This window comes from Ascaphus truei, chromosome 1, assembly GCF_040206685.1.
Source record: "Ascaphus truei isolate aAscTru1 chromosome 1, aAscTru1.hap1, whole genome shotgun sequence".
NCBI lineage: Eukaryota > Metazoa > Chordata > Amphibia > Anura > Ascaphidae > Ascaphus > Ascaphus truei.
Window position 1 is genome coordinate 449,546,161 of NC_134483.1, and position 16,866 is coordinate 449,563,026.

Genomic DNA, 16,866 nt, shown 5'->3' on the forward strand with positions numbered 1-16,866 from the left:
GTAATTAAAAAAACCCAGGTTCGATTCATATGGGTACATAACCTTGAAACATGGTGTCCCACCAATGTAATAACTTTCCTACACTTTGAACGGTTAGATTACGCATAGACAGTGCCGCCAACAGGGGGGAACAAAGTCACGGGCCCCGTGGGTCAAGGGGGCCCGGCCGCCCGGGCCCCTTGCGTGGCCGGGCGCCAGTTAATTAAATAAATTATTTTAAAAAGCTGTGTGTGCTGTGCACGCGCATAGTAAGTGAAACTTCTTTGACTTTTGTCACAGAAATTGTATTTGTATTGGTGATGTTTTAATTAAAAATCAAAATACAATTTCATTGACAAAACGCAAATAAATTTGACTTAGAACATGCGTACACATCCCTTGTATTTGCACTAAGCGTGAATTCCTCTTGTGTGTGTGTGTGTGTGCGTGACTGTGTGACTGTGCGTGTGACTGTGCGTGTGACTGTGCGTGTGACTGTGCGTGTGACTGTGTGACTGTGCGTGTTATTGTGTGACTGTGTGTTACTGTGCGCGTGACAGTGCGTGTGCGCGTGACAGTGCGTGTGCGCGTGACAGTGCACGGTGCACGTGACAGTGCGTGTGCGCACGACTGACTGTGTGCGCGACTGACTGTGTGCGCGACTGACTGTGTGTGTGTGCGACTGACTGTGTGTGTGCATGTGACTGTGTGTGTGTGCGTGACCATGTGCGTGTGTGTGTGACCGTGTGCGTGCGTGTGACCGTGTGACCGTGTGACGTATGCGCAGCCCCCCTGCACCTCACACATCCCCCTAACCTATTCACAGTCAGTGTGTGTATGTGTCAGTCAGTGTGTGTGTGTGTGTGTGTGTGTGTGTGTGTCAGTCAGTGTGTGTGTATGTGTGTCAGTCAGTGTGTGTGTATGTGTGTCAGTCAGTGTGTGTGTATGTGTGTCAGTCAGTGTGTGTGTGTATGTGTCAGTCAGTGTGTGTGTGTGTGTGTGTGTGTGTCAGTCAGTGTGTGTGTATGTGTGTCAGTCAGTGTGTGTGTATGTGTCAGTCAGTGTGTGTGTGTGTGTGTGTGTATATATATGTATGTGTGTGTTTCTGTCACTGTATGTGTGTCTCTCTTTCTGTGTCCTGCCCCCTCTCTCCTGACTCCCCCCCCCCTCAAAGGCAGGCAGAGCTGCGGACCCGCGGCGGCTCTGCCTGAGACTCTCCTCCCTCCCCCCCCCCCCCCTCACAGACAGGCAGAGCTGCGGACCCGCGGCGGCTCTGCCTGAGACTCTCCTCCTCCCCTCACACCCCCTCACAGACAGGCAGAGCTGCGGACCCGCTGCGGCTCTGCCTGAGACTCTCCTCACCCCCCCCCCCCCCCTCACAGACAGGCAGAGCTGCGGACCCGCGGCGGCTCTGCCTGAGACTCTCCTCCCCCCCCCCCCTCACAGACAGGCAGAGCTGCGGACCCGCGGCGGCTCTGCCTGAGACTCTCCTCCCCCCCCCCCTCACAGTCAGGCAGAGCTGCGGACCCGCGGCGGCTCTGCCTGAGTCTCCTACTCCCCTCACAGACAGGCAGAGCTGCGGACCCGCTGCGGCTCTGCCTGAGACTCTCCTCACACCCCCCCCCCCCCTCACAGACAGGCAGAGCTGCGGACCAGCGGCGGCTCTGCCTGAGACTCTCCTCACACCCCCCCCCCCCTCACAGACAGGCAGAGCTGCGGACCCGTGGCGGCTCTGCCTGAGACTCTCCTCCTCCCCTCACACCCCCCCCCCCTCACAGACAGGCAGAGCTGCGGACCCGCGGCGGCTCTGCCTGAGACTCTCCTCCCTCCCCCCCCCCCCTCACAGTCAGGCAGAGCTGCGGACCCGCGGCAGCTCTGCCTGAGTCTCCTACTCCCCTCACAGACAGGCAGAGCTGCGGACCCGCGGCGGCTCTGCCTGAGTCTCTCCTCACACCCCCCCCCTCACACCCCGGCGGCGCTCAGTCAGCGGGACGCAGGAAAGCGGAGGTAGGGAGGAGAGAGGCTGCGCGGCATGGCAGCGGCCGTTAGGAGCGGCGGCTATCGCCGCCGCATATGTCACGGTTTGTGGGGGGTGTGGGGGGTGTGTGCCGCCGCATCTGATTTGTGGAGCGGGTGTGATGTCAGTGTTGGGGTCGGGCTGAGCTAGAACACAGCCCGGCCTCAACTGCCAGCACTGACGTCACATCCGTTTCATTTCTGTCTCCACAATTCTTTTTTGCCCCATCACGAATGAGGTGCCACTAAGGAAGTTTCACTTCAAAAAGTTTAAAACAATGGCAGCAATTCAGCGCGGCAGGGGGAAGTACCAGCTCCTCCTTTGGCCTGCTTCCCCCCCTGCTCTCCCCCGTGCCCAGCTTCCTGCACGCCCCCCGAGCCCACCTCCCAAGCGCCCCCCCAAGCCCACCTCTCATGCCCCCCCTGATCCCACCTCCCGTTCCCCCCCCCCGAGCCCACCTCTTGTGCCTCCCCCACGCCCACCTCCTGCGCCCCCCTCCCCAAGCCCACCTCCGGAGGCAGGAGGGGGAAGCATCTGGTGGCAAGCTGCACCCATCCGGTCAAGGTAAGTCACCCCACCCAGTCATTGTCACCCACCTAATCACTGTCACCCAGTCACTGTCACCCACCCAGTCACTGTCACCCAGTCACTGTCTCCCACCCACCCACCCAGTCACTGTCTCCCATCCAGTCACTGTCACCCACCCAGTCACTGTCACCCAGACACCCAGTCACTGTCTCCCACCCACCCAGTCACTGTCACCCAGTCACTCTCTCCCACCCACCCAGTCATTCAACCGTCATTCACCCTCCCACCGCCATTCAACATCATTCACCCACCCACTGTCATTCATTCAACTGTCATTCATTCACCCACCCACCCACTGTCATTCATTCACCCACCCACCCATTCACCCACCCACCCACTGTCATTCATTCACTGTCATTCATTCACCCACCCACTGTAATTCACCCACCCACCCACTGTCATTCACCAACCCACCCACTGTCATTCACCCACCCAGTCAAACTCACCCACCCAGGCAGGCAGTCACATTTCTTTTGTTGAAGATATAAAAATAAACAGGTTGCATTGTAATGTTTTTTTCTGTATCACAATAAGAAACAGTTAAGTAAAAGTTGCGCGCTAAAAAATATTTTTTTGTGGTAGTTGCTCTATGGGTTCAGGGGGGGGGGTGCACTATGGGTTCGTGGGGGGGGGGGCTGCTCTTTTCATTTGTCCCGGGCCCCATGATTTCTGTTGGTGGCCCTGCGCATAGAACCTACAACTGATGAGGGTCTGGATCTCTCTAATCTGACTGACCCTTCTCTGGAAAACAAAGCATACTCAGATATTCCACCCACAGCTAGATCATCATCAAATCATCCCACTCCCTAAAGATTTACGGCCAGTGTCCTAGGAAATTTCTGAAGATACCTTAGGCACAGCATTGTGTCCCGAGGGGTCAGTAACCTCGTGCCTGCCTCGGCCCACCACGCAAGCACTTGATGGGTATCAGAGTCCTTTCTGTTCTTGCGCTTCCGGGCCTTTCCCCAAGCACGGCTTTGCTGGAAGAATGTGTCAATTTCAGCCTTACCAACCGGAGCGGGGTCACAGCTTCCACATCCGCCCCAGCGACCGCATCCACGATGATGACATCTGGTTGCACCGGAAGGGTGGTGACATCTGTAGAAGAGAAAGAAGTACTGGCCGGTACCTCCACGATGGATCCCTCAGTTGGCCCAAGCTGGGCTGCAGCACTTTCGCCGTTCCGCGGGCTGTAGTCTTCTCAGGAGCCTGGAAATTCTGCGCATCCTCACTGCTCCGCTGTGTCGCTGCTTCTGCTTGGTTCTCCTGTCCGGGAGGAGGCACATTCCGATGCCGTATGAAGATCCTCCAGGCCGTTGGAAGTCCTCTGCTCGGGTGTGGTCGCCTCCGTGGACATCATGGATCCTGGACGGCGCTCCCGCTCATTCTGTCTGGCTGCTACTACCTCTCTGACAATGAGGGAACGACACTCCGGCTGGAGCATTGCGATGGAGCCCTCCGCCTCGCCTTTCTCCAACGCAGCGTCAGACACATTTACTGGGTAAGATGACTGGGACACCTTGGCGTCACTGGCGGTGGCTTCCAGGCAGCGGTCCTGCTCCTGCACCACCAGTAGAAGTGCCTCAGCCTCCTGCCGGGCGGTTATCTCACCACGTAACTTGTTTTTATAGTCCATAGCAGGGACCCACAGTTCCCTTGGAGCATCCGCTCCCGATTCTTCGGTCCAGTCTGGATAAGACATCAGATAGGCTGCATTCTCTACTCTCCGCTCAGGGTGGCATAAATTGTAGATAGCCATCAAACAACTCTGCTTCTTCCTGGGGGAAGCGGGTCTCATAGTCTCTGTAATTCACAAATCATAGTATAGAAGGCCTGTACCTCGTCTGGCCCGGCATTGGCCTTGGGATGAAGGTGGGGTGTATTGCAGTGGGACTTAAGGGTCACTTCTCCACCAGGGTAATCACAGTTGGCATAGATGCACTGGAGGAAGTCTTCCCCGTTGACCTGTACTAGCAGGAGGTCTCCTGGTTGCACATACTGTACGAGGGTTTTCTCAGCCATAGTACTAGTTTTAGCGGGAACAGTCTCAGATAGCTCTCACTCTGTCAACCCCCATGTGCCACTGAGGGTGCGGTAGCTCTCGTCCGGCTACGCCCCTAGTGGTGACACGCAATAGTCAATTAGCTCTGTGCCTCCTCCCCCCTGGTGGATCCAGGAGTCCAGGCACCAACAGGAGGGCGTGGCGTCGGTTTTCGCGCCGAACCCAGATGATTTGCAACTTGCAAATCTTACCACACGGTTCTCCCTTTTTGGCGGGAACCACTACTATACTGTGTTGTATTGCTATAGCTCCTTTAAAACTGAGGTTCTGGCCTCCCGATCTTCGAAAGCCTCCCCTGGAATTATACCCACACATACTGTGAACCCTATAGTGGATAGATATGTTGTAATCCCCTTCAGGTGATTCTGGTCCTCTTATGCCCCTGCAATCCCAGGTACCCTACACATAATCCTTCTTGCAATGGCTCTGATACAGTGTTTTATTTCAGACATCTCTCAGTTTGGCAGGGTAAAAGATCCATTCTGCTGCAAAAGCCTGCCTGCTTTCTGATCTTATATCTTAGCAGTGCCTCCAAATGCAACCGGTCTTCTCCCACCCGATGGGAGATCTCATTGTTACACGGTATTGTGGTGCACACCTGCAGGTATACAGAGGCACTGAGCTTCCACTGATGTTAGTTGAGGAATCAACAGGCCAGGCTTTTGGTGATCCGCAGTTCTCTTCTCCTCTGGTACAGCACCTCCATTCCCACAGGGCCTATCGCAGATAGGTGCAGTCCACTGTGGAAAACATCTCTCCCTCCCCCTGTCAGACTGCAGCCTCAGGCAAGAGTATAAAAAACGGAACTCACTCTTTATTCAGCACAGCAATAGATTACAGCATTTGCATCACCACAATATCTAGTTCTTCTTGTCCCTGGACTCAATCCCCAGGCTTGAGGCCCCAAAAGGTCTATCCCAATCTCCCACACTCCCTGGTGGAGCATGGGGCAGCTGCTTCCACTCCCCTGAGGGAGGGATGGCCTGAAACCAGGTCCCTGGTCCAGGATAGAACTAAACACACACCCCACTCCCCTGGTACCAAAAATGAGCTGCAGCCAAATTTTGTTGTGGTTCTACCCTCTCCCCTCCTGGGAGTGGGGTCTGTGTTCAGTTCTATCCTGAACCAGGGACCTGGTTCCAGGCCTTTCCTCCCTCAGGGGAGTGGGAGCAGCTACCACATGCTCCACAGGGAGTCTGGGAGAGTGGTATAGACCTTTGGGGCCTCAAGCCCTGGGGTTGAGTACAGGGACAAGAAGAATTAGATATTGTGGTGGTGCATATATATATATTTTTTTTTTACAGAACTTTTACTTGTGAATGTGCTTTCATTTGTTCAGGCACAATATGCAATTGCATTAAAACACATCTTACAATGTAATCATTAGTAAATTTCCTGGAAATCTTTCTTTTACATTTTACTATTTAACGGTTATGTCATTTACATACATAAAATAATGAGATGATATATATTAGTTTACTGACAGTAAAATTACAGTTTCAAATAGTTCTCCAAGGAGTTAAAGCAAGCATGGAAACTACTGCACATTATTGCACCAATTGTGCTAATGTGTACTCATGAAATCGAATGAGTAAAACATGGTATATTTTTGTTTCAGCATCAGCGATCTCATGAAGAACCTGCTGCCCTCAAGTTTAGCTTCTATGAAGTTATTGCTGCTGATAATAGAGCTTCCTCAGAGCTACAAAACCTCCAGAGGAGATGCCTGGTGCCGGGCTGGTATGCTTCTCATATAGAACGATGGCTATCTTATTTTTCAGCGTCACAGGTAATTATTGCTGTACTGTACTGTATATTGCAGCTGATTACAGAAACATTCATTTCAGTGTAGGATAAAAGTTGAAAAGAATTTGTGAAATTTCAGTTTCCGTGTCCTTGTATTTATGTGTATCTATTTATGTCGTTTTTCTTCCTACTGTACATACTAATGTCCAATAAGAACTCTCTTTATGATACATTTTATTGGCCGCATGCAGCTGCTGGCCATGTGCTGCCTCTGTAAGGTACTTCCTTCTTGGCATGAGCTGCAGAGCATCTTCCAGCGCTGGAATGTGTCTTTTGGCAGTACACTGCTATGACGGTGAGGGGGTAACCAGGCTCTCAAATAAAGGTTAAACCCATTTGGTTACCTCTGATCCATGTTTTGGGGTTCAAGAGTGTCAGCTCTTGAGTCTAATCGTTGTATTTGCATCATGTATATGCAATAAAGATTTTGTGTGTTTTTGCCTTTCCGGGGATGCAGGCAAGCAGGGATTGCAAGGGTAAGAGTTTCAGGGGGGGTGGCGGAGAAAGTGTTGTCAGAATGTGTCTACTGTAGGTAGTCGGGGTCCAGAGTTGCTGAATACCCCAAAAATGTACCAGAGAATCATGCTTGATTCCCGGATACCTATAGGCACATTGTCCCGGCAATATCTCCCGTTGAAAACTCTTGCGCGACTCACCTCTAGGGTTCCCTGCTTCAGCACAGCCCAGAAAGTTAATGGTGCAAAGGGATGAAAAGTGTCCCTGTAACTATGAGGGGTCCCTAGGTTAAAAGGGATGCCCAGTTACTGACTAGATCACCCAGAACCAATCTAGGGGTTCATGAGTTCTCCAACCATAAGGTTGTGAGGGGATTTTTAAAGTCCAGTCTAAGGCTATTTGATAGTGTGTGGGGAATAAAGGCTAATAGAACATAAAGTGCAGCTTGTTATTCTATTCCCCATACCCAGACTTAAGACATATAAAAGTATTTATTTATTAAAATTGGTTTAACCTAGTATGTACTGTTGTGCACAGTATTATGAGCTGGGACATTCAGAACCAATGTTCTGAGTGAGCCACTGGGTTACCAACTTGTTGCCAGTGAGTCTACTCAGATATTGGATATGAAAGCCACAGAGAATGCCAGAGGTGTGAAGAACATTTGGGCAGGAGGGCTAGGCTCAAGTACCCATGTCCTGGGTTGAATGGAAGTCCTCTGGACTACCATTTGCCCCACCAGACTTGGAGGAACCTAACCCAGTGGGTGGCTTTTGAATAGCAAGTGGCTAAGGTGGCAACCTTGCTCATGTCTTTGGCTGATTCAGAATCCCTGCTTGCCTGACTTCAGAAGACTGGCATCACTCTAATTGGCTGGTAGGAAAGTTCCCACGCTGTGATTGGTTGTAGTATTTTGTGAATGAACTCCAAAATACTATAAGAATCCCTCAGCTAATCAGTTCGTGAGATTCTAAGCGCCAGAATTCAAGTGGGAAATTTGAAATGAACAAAAGGATGCCTCTACGCGAATAGCAGAGGACCGGCTTCAGAATAAAACACTTGAAATATTTTTTGGGACCAATTTTAGTTCCAGGACATTTGGAGTTAAGTCCCGGTCAAGGTAAAACTCTGTTTCAAGTGCACAGCAGCTACAGATGCCGCGGCCATTATTTTAGCAAATCACGTGGTATATACCTCGGAATACCCATGTCATGGCGAGTGATTTCTTCCAACCGTATTGCCTGAAGACGCAAGTGCCGGCGAGTGCATAAAATGGCATTTTAGTGTTCTGGCTTTTAAACACCTGAAATTGACACAGTAGCACAGTACTGTACACATTACAATTCATTCATTTCATTGCACACTATCCATGAAATTCCAACAAAGCAACCGCGATAAACACGCGTGCCTGGGGCTATTGGCCGCGTTCATGCTGCGTGGAGTACAGCAGCGCACACGAAAACGGTGCCGTGATTTCTTAAAATAATGAAAGCTGCATCTGTAGGAAATTCTATTTTTTTTTACCCCAGTTCCCCAGTAAGTGGATCTTTCTGACGTAGTTTGTGTTCCATTGTACTGTATGTGGTTTATGCAAATAAACCACAATTTATTTCACTTTACCTGTTTTGCTCCATGTATGATCCTGGTTAAAAAAAAAAGGTGTAAATGCCTGATCTCCCGTGACAACTGCCTAGTAAATAAGGGCCACCATTTGTAAACTTTAGATTTAAAAATTACCTTGAATAGGTGAGATTGTAGGTGGGGTTGGTTGATCAATACCATAAAATGACTGCTTCCTTTGTTCTGAGGACATCCCTTTTGACAGAATGTAAAAAAGAACAAACTGAATTTGCTGTATATTTTGGAGCAGATTAGCACAAAGTTGTAGTAGCCATATTGGTCCTGGAGAAGTGTACATTTATTGTTGGCTGTAATATCTTTTAGTGAAAAACATAAGAGTTTTCTTTCAGATTAAATTATAGCTTTCGAAAAAAACTCATTATGAAGAAGAAGTTTAGGAGGTTCAAAAGCTTTGTACATTATAATTGTCATCAATGAAGAAATATCACACTGGCCTAATACATGGTATCACAACCTACAACAAATATACAGATAACCCCATATTTCAGAATCTGGAGGGAGCCAACGCCACCTTTAGGTATGAACTAAATAATGTCAGATTAAATCCTTGTGCTAACCTGAATGGCCATTAGTGGATAAGTGGTGTAAGGGGTTACACCTCTTGTGCATATGATTAACACTAACGGCCAGAAAAAAAAGAACCATACGTTATTTTACGGAGCAACACTGGGTTAACATTAGGTTATTTGCTTTAGTGCATAGGCGTTGTGATGAACCCAATATTAATTTACTGTAGGTTAATGTTGGGTTCAATAGCCTAACAAAGGTTAGTGCCTCTGGGCCCAACTATTTAAACAGCTACTGTAGTGTGTCACCACATCTCAAAGTTCTTATTCTCAGATTTAGATATTCAGATCTTTGACAATGCTATATTATGAATGGTAACCCCATTGTTACTGATGATTCCAATTTTTTAGTCATTTTAACAGAAATGACCGAATGTAATGTTCCAAAAAAAATATTATGACCCCATGTATACTCAGAAAATGTCACATTGTGATTGTAAAAAAGTTTACATTTTTTAAGCAAAATTATAAAAATGATAGAATTTGATCATAAGAGCCATTTCAATGCTCAGAATGCCTCAACCCTGATTCTCCTAAATATGACTTGCTGCAATATACAAGATTGGAAAATATCCAGCATATACTGCAGGCTGCTTCTCTAATGGCTTCAATTTCAGAGATCTGGGTGCTTGATGATTCAATTTGATTGCCCATTAAAGTCAACCGAGGTCTGCAAAGGCTGTTATAATAGTAAATGTTATCGGTAAGTGCAAGTCATGGGGCATAGAATCTTGAAGTAGAACAAACATTAAATACAGAAACTAAAGCCCAGATTCACTAAGCAGCGTTAACATATTTAACATGATGGTAATCAAAGTTAATGGCTTACAATGAACACAGAATTCACTAAAGCAAATAATGTGACAATAATCCAGTTGTACTCGTTATTTTAAACAAGATGCAAATGAGCTATTTAGAGCCTAAATCATATTGATCCCTAAGCAATGTTGTGGTTAACATTGAGACAAAATGGCTACTTGTATGTTATTTATGTCATGTACTTTGGCGTAATTTAAAAATGTGTACAGTTCCAGTATGTGTTAGCTTTGGTGTAGATTTCTTGTAAGTTGTAAGATCACTCACAAAAACTATCCATAATTAATCAAGAGTAATGATCACAAATTCAGTTTTAATAGTATACAGGCATACCCCACATTAACGTACGCAATGGGACCGGAGCATATATGTAAAGCGAAAATGTACGTAAAGTTAAGCACTCCCTTTTTTCCACTTATCGATGCATGTACTGTACTGCAATCGTCATATACGTGCATAACTGATGTAAATAACGCATTTGTAACAGGCTCTATAGTCTCCCCGCTTGCGCACAGCTTCGGTACAGGTAGGGAGCTGGTTTTGCTGTTCAGGACGTGCTGACAGGCGCATGCGTGAGCTGCCGTTTGCCTATTGGGCGATATGTACTTACTCGCGAGTGTACTTAAAGTGAGTGTCCTTAAAGCGGGGTATGCCTGTATGTTTAAATAATAATCCCCATAGTTGTAGACTGTGTCTATAATACATGTCAAAGAATGATAAATATCACTAAAATCTCTACGTATCTAGAGAAGGAGGACAATAATGAATCATGAGACTTCTCCGTTAACATTTTTGTTTTGCATATTGACATGCTAGATACTATTAGCACCCATGGGTGATACTCAGTATTAACTGCTGTTAACAATATTACTCCAATAAAACATATTCTATGGAGTAATGGCTAATATGAGTGCTTTCTGTATACAATTAGCTTAGTGAATCAGAGGAAAAAATTCCCATACCTGTTTAAGTTAACATGGCATTATTTTCACAGGTTTATGGACGTATGTCTTTTTTTCAAACGCATCTACTATGTACTCTAACTGTAACAGTGTTTTCCCCACCCTCTGGGAGATCTGCCTTTTACAGGGTGTGTAGTGCTGGGTACCTGCTGGTTCACAGGATGCTGAGATCTCCACCGGTGGTATGGGGAAGACAAAACAGGCTTTTGGGGTTATGTTTAGTTCTTCTCTCGGTGGTTCAGCGCCTCCATCTCGTGCAGGCTCCATGAGTGCCGGAGACAATCTCTGCAGGAAAACCCTCTGATAATCCCCCTGATAGATTGTAGTCTCAGGCAGGAGTATATTTTATAAAACAGCTTTATTCTGCAACTCACAGGATATAGCATACAGAATCCAGTCTTTAACTGATTCACTTATCTTCCAAGCCTCAGAATTGTCACATGAACTCAACCCCCAGGCACAGGCCCCAAGGGTCGGTCCTAACTCTTCCCCTACTCCATGGTGGAGTAGGAGGTAAAGTCCTCACTCCCACTTCCCTAAGGGAGGGGATGGAAGGTGGCCAGAGCCCCGTGCACACTCTTCTGTGGGACAGTCTCTCTCAGGGGAGAGACAACTGACTAAATTAACATGCGCAGCCCCTTATGTACCCTGGGAGAGGGTCCAAGATCTGAGCACTGGATTGGGCAGAACACAGGCCTTGTCTCGCCCCCCCCCCCCCTTGTCACTCAAGGGAGCTGCTCACTGCAGAGGAAACCCCGGATTGGGCGTAACACTGCCTGTACTGATACCAGGACTTACATGCTAGACAGGGCAGATTAGTAGCCAAAAACAGACTTGGCTACATAACGATGTAACTGTGTAATGCGTGAATCTGGGTCTAAAAGTATTAAAAACAAAAATGTCAATAATGCAGGTGTGGGCCTTTCTGATATAACTAAATGTATTCTTGCAGTTACTAATTATTGATGGGCAGCATTTGACAAGTGACCCAGTCATCATAATGGACGAAGTGCAGAAGTTTCTAGGAGTGTCTCCCCATTATAATTACTCAGAGGCACTCACGTAAGTTTCTTCTTATGGCACATTTCCTTTGTTTTAGTAACTATCAAAGTAGTGTTTCAAAAGTAATATTCATATCATTAATATTTACAGTTATTGCATTTGAGATGAATACAATAGCGTTACATGTCTAACTTATATGCCTGGCCTTTGGACAATGGGAATCTTGTTTTATCCTCAGAAAATATTCTCATTTTAGGTGAAAATGGTGTTAGGGGTATAGTTTGGCAACACACTGTTTTTTAGTTTTCAAAGCACACCATGTAAAGTGTTCTCCTGGGGAATTAGGGAAAACATTATAATGCAGACAGAGCAGATATAAACTCGGAAAGAGATTGAGAAAACAATTCATGTACATGTTCAATGATTCATTTATTTAAAGAAGTCCCACTATGGGCAGAACATATGACAGTTAAAAGAGGATCTAGTTTCTTTTTATAGGCAGATTGGGAAATTATCCAGACCTCTCCTCTCTGCTCCTCACTAATTTATTTGACATGTGTATTGCAGAATAATTACAGGTGTAGCTGTATTATTGGAGTGAGCCAAGGGCAACCAAAGGTTATTAACTAATTAGGTTTAGCTACATTGTACAAAATATTAACTTGTACTGTATGCTCTAAAGTTAATGAAAACTTGTATTAATTTATTTTTAAGCACCAATCAAATACTAAAATAAGTTCATTAAAACTACTTTCATTAATTCATTTAAAATGTAAACAACACAACTTTTTTCATTTTGAAATCTAAATAGATAAATCAACATGAATATCATTTTACAGTATAGCATCAATAAATGTACCTGATAAAATATGTAATGCTGCACATACTACTTTAGTGTGCATTAAAGAGGTGTTTTATGTATTTGTTTTTATTATACAGTAGCAAGACATGTAAAACAGTAGTCCCACTCAAACAAAAAACTTATTTGGAAATGCAATGTTAGTACACTAAAAAAAAAAAGGGAGGGGTGGGGGGGGCATCAGTCACAGCAGCCAATGAATGGGAATGCTTTATGTCATAGCACCTTTTACTTACAAAGGTAGCCAGACTGAAAGTGACTCCAGCAAGCTGTGAGAATGTGACAGCAGCTGCCAGGGAAGAAACGCTGCAGGAGGTCCGATACGGAATCATGGACCCTGGGCATGGGAGGACGCACTCGGCACGGAGCCATAGCTTTTTGCTCTTTCTTCCGTGGCTCTTGAGACAGTTAATCTGGCTACATCTGTATTTGGTGGCTCTCTCCATCTGCTATATTTATTTCCTGTAGTATAGTGTCATAACTTGTGAATATCGCCCTCTTGCTGTGGCTAGGCTTTAATAAGTTGTAAGAAATTAGATGAAAGTCCGTCAAATAAAGTGTTTTTGCTGCTTCTAAGGTGCAATCCCTAATATTTAAACCATAAAAATAAGAAAGACAATGCAGATTGGATGGTACTCCTTTGACAAAGAATGGTTTACTTGGGGTAAGGGATGGGGACTTCGGCAGAATGGGCAGTGATGCCATCATTCATTCCCTGATACAAGGGCATAACCTGCCAAATGAAGTGCAGCAAGGCTAAAACGTTGTTATATTCTATAATGTCAATATGTATATTTTTAGATTTGATCAAAAAAAAGGCTCCTGGTGCCAGCTGTTGGAAGGAGGAAAGACGAAATGCCTCGGGAAAAATAAAAGTTCAATGGATCCAACAATGGATTTGGAGGTACTGACATATTTAAATTGACTGCAGTGCCACATGATTATTGAGGGGAATAACTAAAAAGCTTCATCGTTTTATGAAACAGTGACATGTTTCCAAAGTCAAACCCTGTCCATGATTAAGCTACAGAAGGAACTAGAAAGACAATGTCCCTATGAAATGTGATTGCACCAATCCGGCGCTATCACACAGAGAGCTCCAATGACTCCAGTAGGGCTGCCTGTACAAAAGTGCCGGATCGGCACTATCACACTTTATAGAATAGGGGCCTATAGCTCAAGTTATTCTAATTCCTTTTATGCGTTTGTGACAATTCCAGAGATTTAAGTCTAATGGTGGCAGGAGATATTGGGTACCCCTAATTTCTGTGAACAAATATATAGAACCAACTTCCTAAAGTTTAACCCATTGTTTAACAATCATATTTTTTTTAAAACAGACAGGAACACTACTTTTCTACTGTATGTACTTCCACCACTGACACCATGACGTAGACTCCACTGTTCTGAGCATGTCCAAACATGACAGGCCATTGACAAAGAGATAGCAGGGTGATAGGACAGACAGAGTAGTGAACTTTGTTAGCTGAAGAGATAGTTACCACTGAGAAAACAGGGCGATATGCAGCAGTGGATTTCAAAATATGCCGCCTCTAGGCACTTGCCTGTTCTGCCGCCTGTTTCTGCCGCCCTCCTGCTCCTTTGGAAGTCCAGCCTCAAATGACACTGCGTATGTCCCCACATGACATCGCACGGCGGCGCATTGCCATGGAAACGTGACATCATGACGTCACATTGCCATAGCAACGAGATGCCATGGGACGTCACGTTTGGGATGTCCGCAGCGTCCTCTGATGCTGAGATTCCAAAGGAGCAGAAGGGCGGCAGAAAGGAGGCGGCAGACACAGGCAAGTGCATTCCCATTAGCTCCGATAGGCCTGGGCCTATCGGAGCTAATGGGAATGCACTTGCCTGTGTCTGCCGCCTCTTTTCTGCCGCCCTTCTGCTGAGTGCAGCAAAATTAGTAAGGGACATAAAATGTTGCCGCCGAGGCCTAATGGGAAATCTGACACTGGCGATATGTGTGACCACTTTACTCAATGTGACCAAGTGAAATAAAAATAGGGAGTGAGAGATAAAAATGCTGTAAGTGAGGCTCAGGTCATGTGGGAGAAAACAATACTACTCTGGACAAATGTACACACAGTTATAAGTCATATACTGTATGGGTATTAAATGGATGAGTGAGTATTATATGCTAAATGAACAGATTATTGCAATTTAATAAGCTTCAGGACCATTCATGAGAAATAAAGGCTGATTTTGTGAATAATATATGATTTTCACTGCTAAATAAAATGCAGATTCTATTTTTCATGATAGGACACTAGCTCATAATAAGTGTCCCTTTTATGAAGGAGCTGGCAAAATAATCATGGCATTCCCCCGTCCCATGTTATGGGTTCCAAAGAGCATGGTAATTTTACAAAACCACATTTTCTAAATATAGCAAAATAAACAGGAAAAAAAGATTGTGAATTACTAAATTGACTCTAAAGATTTGAAAAAAAAAAAAACATAGTGATAATATTTTCTCCTATGCAATGCAAATAATTACGTTTTGCTTCAAGGAAAGATGAAACCAAATACCTTAGCATATATTTACTTGAAGTAGAAATGAGAGAGAGCGAGAGAGCGAGAGAGCGAGAGAGCGAGAGAGCGAGAGAGAGTGAGAGGGAGCATAAAAATAAAAATTTCACTTGGAAGCACATTCACATGTCTTAGATAGGTCTATATATATACATATATATATGTAACCTCCTTTCCCTATGCCTAAGGGAAACCGCGGATGATTACACGTGCTGCTGTTGCCTGTGAGGCTCACAGGAGGCCAAAGCCTCCGCTTCTCGGGAGCCTGGGGTGATATATCTCGTGGTGCAGTGCTTCCACCTATGAGGATCCCAGCGTAAGCAGGATTACTCTGCATAGGAAACAATATATTCAGCAATAAACAATATCACAACAGATATTATATAACTCGTCTTTACTGTGGTCCAACAGTATGGCAAAGAATATAGTACACACAATACAATAACACAACAACACAGTAACAGAGTACTCCTGTGTGTTACCCCAAAGTACTGAGAGTGGCCTGGCCACCTAGAACCCTGGTGTTGGCAGAACTATTCCCACCACAAAGTGTATTAATTTAGCGCTACCCTCCCTGAGGTGTGGTGGTGCATGGTGGGTTCCTTCCTGGCTACGACCAGGAAATTAGGGTTGATCCTCTGTTAAGAGAGCCGCATCTGTGGTCCCAATGCTGGGTCTGCAAAATTTCCCTTACGCCTTACAGGTGGTGGTCCTGTGCGGTCTCGTCCAAAGGCCCCAAGTCACCGCGCGGACATCCGTCCAATGGCGCGGGTTGTGGATCTCTAAAAGGGAGGGTCCCTACATAGGGCCTTCCCTACAATACTACTCTTAGTAGGGCTCGGGCCTAACTGGGGCCTTAGGACAAAGTTCTGGCCTAGTCCAGGGGCTTACTTGCTCCCTGGACACGTCCATCCTTTGGCTCCCTGAGGACTAACCATGCTGGCTTATAGTCCCACAGAGGAGATCCAGATCCACAAAATGACGGCATGCTCCTCATTGGCTGGGACGGCTCATGTGACCTATCCCCACCGAGGCTTCTGGGAGATGTAGTTCCGCGATTCCCAGGATGGCCGCCGCAACTTACATTTGGGCTGGGTTTTGGTAAGACTCTTTAGCTCCAGGAATGCCTTCCCAGAGGCAGAAGTCCACTAGTCACCGAACGGCGTTCAAGGGGTTGCTGCTTTTTGCCGAGGGTCTTCCAGATAGATTCCCAACAGATTATTGAGAATTTTGGCCTTACTTTAATATCTCTCCACGAATCTCCGGTAATATCCGCAGAATCCCAGGAACAGAGCTCCATCACGTTCTCTGGTCTAGGCAGTTCACTACCACTTTCACTGGGTCGGTGGCCACTCCTTCTGTGGATACGATATGGCCCACATAGGTGACCGAGGTGCGGCAGAACCAGCATTTGTCAAGGGACAACTTCAGACTTTGTTTCTGTAGTTTATCCAAGACCATCAGGAGGCGTTCTTCATGCTCTTCTAGCGTCCGTCTGAAGACGATGATATCGTCTAGATAGACCAAACACTCTTGGCGATTCCCCTCACGGCTTACAGGTG

At 46.3% G+C, this 16,866-nt stretch overlaps 1 protein-coding gene across 1 annotated transcript in view; it reads left to right on the forward strand.

Annotated features, from left to right (window-relative positions):
- Positions 1-16,866, forward strand: part of LOC142503772 (bifunctional heparan sulfate N-deacetylase/N-sulfotransferase 4) — a 381,904-nt gene that overhangs the window by 359,431 nt on the left and 5,607 nt on the right. Inside the window, exons 11-13 of the mRNA XM_075616452.1 lie at positions 6,265-6,435; positions 11,846-11,955; positions 13,556-13,658. Coding sequence (XP_075472567.1) covers positions 6,265-6,435; positions 11,846-11,955; positions 13,556-13,658 — 384 coding nt within the window. The remainder of the gene's footprint in view (positions 1-6,264; positions 6,436-11,845; positions 11,956-13,555; positions 13,659-16,866) is intronic.